This window comes from Charadrius vociferus, unplaced genomic scaffold (assembly GCF_000708025.1).
Source record: "Charadrius vociferus isolate BGI_N301 unplaced genomic scaffold, ASM70802v2 scaffold613, whole genome shotgun sequence".
NCBI lineage: Eukaryota > Metazoa > Chordata > Aves > Charadriiformes > Charadriidae > Charadrius > Charadrius vociferus.
The window spans coordinates 903,244-910,739 of record NW_009647757.1 but is presented as its reverse complement, the minus strand read 5'-3'; the positions used below and the strand labels follow the sequence as shown (position 1 = coordinate 910,739).

Sequence of the window (7,496 nt, the reverse complement as noted above, 5' to 3'; positions counted from 1 at the left end):
GCCTCATGAATACCGCTTGCGTTGAGTGCCTTGTCTCCTCGGGAGCCCCCAGCCTACAGCGCCTTGGCACCGGACGCTATTGTAGGCTGGGATTATTTTTTTTTTTTTAATTTTTATTTTTGCTTTTCAGCTGTCATTTGGGTTCTGGAGGCGAGTGGTGAGTGCTAAGGGGTTTGGGCTTGGACCGCCTGGGAATGTGGGTCCTGTTTAGGATTTGTGCCGGAGCTTTTGTGTCTCGGGAAGCGATGACAGGCGGCGGTCGGGGCGCGGGATGCTTGGCTGGGGATGCAGGGATCACCTGCCAGGTCTAGCTTGGCGCAGCACGAGTGGTCCAGACCCACCTTGGAGAAGCCTAAAGGGGTTTGCTCAGAGCTCAGAGCCCAGTGGGTCCCCCCCATTGCACCCCTGTGAAGGCACCCGCCCGCCCTCCTCCCCAGACACCCTTGCAACGCCTGCTCCTGCCAAACTGGGGTCGAGAGCAGCCGTTGAGTCCCCCCCCCCGACACCGGATCCGGGCACCGGGATGCTCGGAGAGGTGCCAAAATGGGACCCTGGAGAAAGAGCAGTGTGACGAACTTTCCTCTGCACCGGGGCACAGATCTGCTCCCCCTGGCAAGAAGTGAGCAGGCGGAAGGCACCGGGGAGACTTGTAACCGTACGTTTATTATTCCACATGGAAAGTCATTAAAATGATTACACGGAGGCCTGACGATATAATCATGTACATTGGATAAGAACATCGACACCGGTAACAGAAAAGCAGAACTGACCACTTTTGCTATGGCTTCGTACCAAGGCGGTTTCCACCCGCTCGCGAAGGAGCCCGGCTCTGTTCTCACTGAAGCCAGCGCCGCAGAGAGGTCTCCAGCGAGAGCTTCTTCCAATGACTTCAACCAGAGCAGACCCTCCTCTTCCTCTCCCTCCCTCCCCGCCTCCCCCCTCCCCAGTGACAAGTGCTACAGGTTAAAAAGATGGGCTACATATTAAATATAGGGCGTTACCTTCAAGTAGGGCTGGTATATTACACAAATAACCACATTATTTGGTATCACTAGCATTTTTTTTTAATGTCCATTGCAAGACACCATTAAAAAAAACCAACAACTTTAGCCTTCTTTATCTACAAAGCTCTTTTTGTTCTCATCTCCTTAGTCGTTTGGTGTTATTTTACCCTGCACATACAAGTATTAGAAGCATTATTAAGAATCGAATCCTTCAACACATTTAAGAATTATATTATTATAACAAATAAGACCAAAAATTAGATTTTATAGTTAAATATTCTGTGAGCCAGACAAAGGGGTTTTACTGTACAAGCGATTGTGCATTTTTTTAAAAAAGCAAATTATAGTGCAAAGCAAAAAACGTTGGCCTGTCTTGTGACCATTTGCATACAATAGAGGTGCATATATTTACACCTTCACATGACAATATGTCATAAAAACAACATCGTTGCCATTCCGTTTTCATTATTTTATTCTTTAGATTCGCTACGAACAGTCTTAAATTAACCTAGTACTACGAATGCCTTGTTTTCTTTGTGCTTTCAATCAGTGGCGCGATCGGATGATAAACGTAAATGCATCAAAACACAGGCTGCCGTGGTCCAGTTTCTACAGCTGGCAAGCACCGGAGAGGTGCTCGCTGTCGCTAAGGCGAGTGAAGGTTGCAGTTTTGCTGGGGTAGGGCTTTTTTTTTTTAATTATTATTATTATTATTTAAAAGAGTTGTTCTTTTCGTTGCTTATTTAACTCACGAGTGGTCATCGCAGCTTTCCAACGAAGCCAGGATGTCTTGCTCCAGTCTTGACGTGGTAGTGCAATTACAACGCTCTGTACCTCAACCGAGGGCTGACAAGCTGCCAACTGAGATTTGGTGACAGGCGGCGCGGCTGTAATGGTGTAACTTAGACAGAGGGGCCGGGAGAGCAATGGGGGGTTTCAATTTTCCTATGCTCATGCAAAAAAAAAAAAAAAAAGTTTGGTTACTGGTGGCAACTGGGATCTGGGACTGTCCCTGTCCCTTTGCTGCAGGGAAAGCTGTGGAGAGCAGTGGGTACCGCTGTTACGTGCTCCCTGGGAACCTGCCCACGCACCCTCAGCCCTGCCGGCGGGAGGAATCCCAAATCCAGCCCGAATTCCCACGCCAGCAGCAAGCACAGCCAGCTCATGGGAGGCGATGTAACCCTGCGGCGTGCGTCAGAGCCAGGCCACTGACCTGGCCGTGGGGGAGGCCCTGCCGCCCCTCCGGCTGCCTCCCGTCACCATCCCGTACAGGTGGCGACCTCTTTGGTTGGGCACCACGAGACCTGGTTACTCCAAATGCCACGTGAGGCAACCAGCCACTGACAGCCAGCGGTACCTTTCCTGCCCCTTCTTCAGCTTATTCATCTGCAGTAAGATCCCCGTGCTCTGGGTCACTTGGGGGAAAGGAAAGGAGGATGAGGGGATGGAAAATGCCAGATAACATTGCTTCGCAATATTCCCACCACCAAGGGACTGAGTAGAAATTGCTCCTTTCTCCAAATCTCAGTTAGAGCCTTCAGTATGAACTAAGACGTTTCTTAATAAAAAAAATAGTCATCGTGCGTCAATCCGCTCTGGGTGAAAACATGGGAAAGAATCATAAGAGATATATGATGCTTTGCCACCAGCTGCATGTGTCGCCACTCAGAGAGGATGAAAGGAAGACCCAGAGACCGGTGGCGGGGTCACGCCAAAGGCTCCCGAGTCCCTTTTGCAGCTAACGCGCTTGGAAGTGCATGTCATACATCTGGGATTGTCCTGAACGCCGCCTTCGCTTCAGCCAGCATCACTGAGATTTGCTAAGAGGAGCAAAGAATTGAATGGTGAGGTCAGGACAAAAGAGCAAACAAAACAAAACAAAACACGTCTTGTAAAAAGTACATCTCATATGTAAACATACAGGAAGGGGGGGGGTTGTCAGGCACGGGATCAGCCACGTTACTGTTTTAAAAATGACGACAATGACAAAAATGAACAATACAACCTCTGTCGTCAACAACAAATAATAATAATCACATCACAGCTCTTGTTCACATGGCTGATGCCGGCCGACTGTGAGGAGCGCGCAGCCCCGGTGCGTGCCCGAGTCCCCACGGTTGTGCTGTAAACCAGACTCTCACGTGCTTGAACATCATAGCTGTGTTAGAGGTGGGACACCACAGGGTTAGGACAAAGTTTGTTCTTCATTTTTCTTCTTCTATTCTCTTTTTTTTCTTTTTTTTTTTTCTTTTTTTTTTCAGTTCAGTCTTCCTGCATTGGCAGAGAGATGGCTTGGACGACTCCCTGGTCTTTGCTCTTCTCTGAAACATTTCGCAGAAGAAGGGTGAGCTTTTCGTAACTTTTGAATGCTTTGTGTGGGGAAGAGGTGCGAGTGAGATGACTGAGAAATATTCTGCAAGAAACAAACATCTGATTTCAAATGTCCTTTTTTTTTTTTTTTTTTTTCCCCTATATACAATCCACATACATACAAAAGGAACCACATCAAGCAACAAATTCAAGCCTTGTGGACGTTCATCTTGAAATGTAACGTAGATCTTGGTCCGTCTTTGCTTGATGTTTGCCCATGTTTGCATGCAGAAGATCCCGGTTTGCTTTTGGTTTGGGAGACTTTGGTTTACCCTTTCCCTAGGCATCATTTTGCTCTATTCACTACCAAAAGGAGTAACATAACGGTAGCTGTTTAAGTTAAAGCTATCGCTGCCCAGTTGAGTTCCTCCTAGTAGGGTCTCCAGACGGACTCATCCATCCTCCCAGTAGTCGTCATGGTCGTCGGCGAGTTACTGTGGCTCCCGTCTGCATCCACCCCGTCGTTCTGACTACCCAGGTTGGGATTCATTAAGTTGTTCCCCGCTGAGGCACTTGTGCAAGAAGAGAGCATCCGAGTGGGGGAGCGCTCGCCACCCGCGACCATGGAGAACTGGTAGGAGCCCGAAGACGTGCCGTAGTACAAATGGTAGGGAGAGGGGTTGGCCTGGAAGGGTCCACTTTGGTTTTGCGTGGAGCCAGGGTAGGGGGGCGGCAGGTAAGTGTGGTGGAAACGTGTCGTGGTGGGCATGCTGGTCATGCTGATGCCTCCAATGCCGGTGGCGGAGGGTGTCGCGGTGTAAGGGAAGGCAGCGGACATGGCGCCGGGGTAATGCATCCGCGGGTCGGAGAACCTGGTCTCGGTGAGAGCCGGCAGCGTCGGGAAGGAGCGATCGAACTGCCGGGGATCAGAGAAGGGGCTCAGATCTGACGTGCCTGGTGGGGTGGAGGAAGAAAGCAGGTGGTTAGAGCATTATCCTTGAGGCTTGTGGAGTTTGTCCCATCCTCTGCCCAAGGAATTAAAGTCAGAGGGAAAAGCATCTCCTGGATCTGCCAGGGCAGACAGAGCTGAGGGACTTAAAATACAAAAATCCTAAACCCGTTTGTTTAAGTTGTTCCCATTTCCTGTCCTAAAATTTGTTGTTTCCTATCCAAGAAGGGACACGACTAAGCTGAGTTCTCTAAGGGTCGATTCATCTCTGGCAGATTAAAAAAACACAACCCATAAACACAGAAAAAAAATGTTTAGCCATTACATCAGCTGTGTAGTAAATAAATGGATGCAGGCCCCAGACGGCCGGTCCCTGAGATAGTCGGTGGTGTATATACACACACACGGAGACAGAGAGGAAAAGCTGGAGTCCAGACCAGCCTGCTAAGCCTTCTTGTGGGTGGCCTGTTCGTGCTGATACCATCAGGGGATGGAGCTGATAAACACACAGCTGAAAACTCCCAAGCTAGGAGCCACAATATCCCTCTGCTTGATTTCTCTGTGTATTTTGCTCCTTCCAAGAGGATAAAGAGAGTGAGAAATTCAGGCTTTCTTCTTGCTGGGGGAAGGGAGACTTGGGGCAGCATGGTGGGGATGCTACCCAGCTCCCTTGGATGCTGGAGCCCCCAGTGCCTTTTCTTGGGGGATCTGAACCCAAAGGGAGTTGCAGCCAGCTTGTAACTGGAGAGGGACCTCTGCCCGGTGCTGCCGGGCCCCATCCTCCTGTGAGAAGCCCAGGTTAGAGATGGGAACCCAGAATAGCAGATCCTTTGAGGACCTCAAGGCTTTTATGCGACTCCCCGCTGTCCTGAGGCTGGTGTCATTTCTTTACAGAGCCCAGCACACCCCCAGCCTTGGCGCACCTGAGACAGAGAGAAACGAGTTTTGCTCTCCAAGGAGAGACGCAAAACCCCTGTCCTTGAGTGCCAAGCTCTGGCACTGGTTATGCAGGGGGACATGGCTAGAAACGTCGTGACTGCGCCTTTCTCAGCCCTTTAACACCCCTCATGAGAAGACAATCTGTAGAAAGAGCAGTTCTAGCCCAAAGCGCTTGGCTGGCCAGCTGGAGGTGGCTCTTCATCCTTTCTGTTTGCTCCCAAGCCCCCTGTTTTTCCCTTGTTAAATGCAGGGGCATCACACCTTTCTGCTTTGGTAGTGGGATGTCATCTGGCCGCAGGGATTTTTTTTTGCTCATATCGGCTGGATTTTGAATCGACTCTGAGCAAGAAAATGTCTGAGACTGAGTACGATAAACGTGCTTGTTGGTTTTAGATATGCATACGTATATAGACACACATTCATATGGTTGTGTGTTTGCTATGCACGCATAGGTATGTGTGTTTTATATGTATTTATTATGATGAAGCATTTTAAACTTCTCAAGGTTGGTGTTCCAGACCCTGCAGCATTCCCCCAGGAAAAAATACTCAAGCTAATCCCTTCCAGCTAACTAGTGGCAAGGGCATGCTCTGGAGGGGCAGATAGGGAGGGGATTTGATCTGAACCTTCTTTCTCATCCCAGGTGAGTCCTTCAGCCATCGGCCACGGGAAGGAGAAGGGGAGGAGAGGTTCCTCCCTGCCCTCCAGCCGTTTTGCGGGCGATCGACAGCGCCTGCCTTCCCACGCAGGCTCCACCAAGGAGAAAGGCGGGGGAGCACCTGGTTTGTGAACGTGGCTGCGGCTTTGGTGCCAGATAAGAGAGGAGCAGCTCAAAGCTGTCACGAACCGCACCGCTCTGCACACACCGGGGGCTGGATGCAGCCAAGCCCAGCTGGGAAGCGGCTGCCCGGCCGCAATGGCCGTCCCTCTTGCATGCCATGAGGAGGGGTAGCGTGCTTGGGCTGGCTTGAAAAGCACTACGCTGCGAAAAAACACTCACAACTGACCAAACCAACCTGATTTCACCTCCCGGCCTGCCAGCAGGACACTCTGCCCCATCCCAAAGCCACGCTGCTGCCAAAACAGCACCAAAACTGCTGTCAGGCGGTGTGAGCTGAGGTTTGGAGACCAGCTCTGCAAGAAGCAGCTTGACCAGAGCCTGTAGCTTTAGCAATCCAGCAGTATCACAGGGTAAGGGGACAAAAATCCTGCCTGAATGTGGACCAGAGAGAAAAGTGCTATTTTCTCAATGCTTCCGCCTTACACACATGCAGCCCGGCCACTGTGGTCCAGGTAGCTGGACTGTTTTGCCATACACTGAGAGAAAGCAGCCTTGAAATCACCCCCTAGCCCCCCAAAACCCAGACTGCCGCACACTGCCTTCCCCAGAGCAGACGACAATCTCCAGCTACCAGACCGCGCTCCTTCATTAAGCTTTCACATGCCCATAAATAATATTCCATAAAACGCAAATCGAAATAAAACCTAAGTGCTCAGGGCACATTTCCCTTTTCCTCTATAACACACTCAAAGGGTGTTGTTTTTTTTTTTTTAAAAAAGCTACGTTTTATTGGCCTGAACTTGCAACGTTTGGCAATGGGTCCTTGCTACTAATTTAGAGGCAAGAGTGTAAGAGTGTTAATTGCAGGCGCTGCGTGTGAGGAGCAAAGCACAGTGAGACCGTCGGGTCTCCACACACACCGGCCATTGCTGCACCGGCGGGCAGCGGGCGCGCTCTCCGGGCGCCAGGCTTTGAATCCCCCCGGTCTCGGACAGACAGCACTTTGGGCCTCTGTAAATCTGAGGGTGTGAGGGTGCGAATCCCTCAGAAACCAAATCATTCGGCTCCGCCGAGGAAAAACCCACAGTGCTGCGGAGCAAGTGGGGCATCCAAGCAGCCATGACCACCTCGCTTTCATGTTCACCGGCCCTTGGGCTTTAAGTCTGGGCCAGAATAAAGCTCCAGCTTTCTCCGACCAGTCTGAGGCTTTACGAAAAAAAAACACCAAAATGCCTAAAAAACCAAAAACCACTTGTGTATTTTGTCTCTGTGTTATCAGGTGGGTGGGTTCAGCCTTCTCAGGCTGTGGCAACCAGACACCAGCCTGCTCCGCTGTATAATGTCGGTCTCCATTTTGCATGGCCCCTGGCAGCTTCCCAGGGAGGTGAAGCCCATCCATCCCCACCGGGACACCCAGGACATCCCCGCCATCCCCAGGCGGGAGAGCCACCCCGGCTGCACAGGGCTGAGGCGGCGCCATCGCCGGGCCTGCCTGGCAGAGAGCGGCCTCCCC

The 7,496-nt window shown here is 50.9% G+C and overlaps 1 protein-coding gene across 1 annotated transcript in view; it reads right to left on the bottom strand.

Moving 5' to 3' along the window:
* Positions 1 to 3,504: 3,504 nt before the first annotated feature.
* The window catches only part of RUNX3 (runt-related transcription factor 3), a 36,296-nt gene continuing 32,304 nt past the window's right edge, over positions 3,505 to 7,496 (bottom strand). Inside the window, exon 4 of the mRNA XM_009882204.1 lies at positions 3,505 to 4,268. Coding sequence (XP_009880506.1) covers positions 3,745 to 4,268 — 524 coding nt within the window. The 3' untranslated portion in view covers positions 3,505 to 3,744. The remainder of the gene's footprint in view (positions 4,269 to 7,496) is intronic.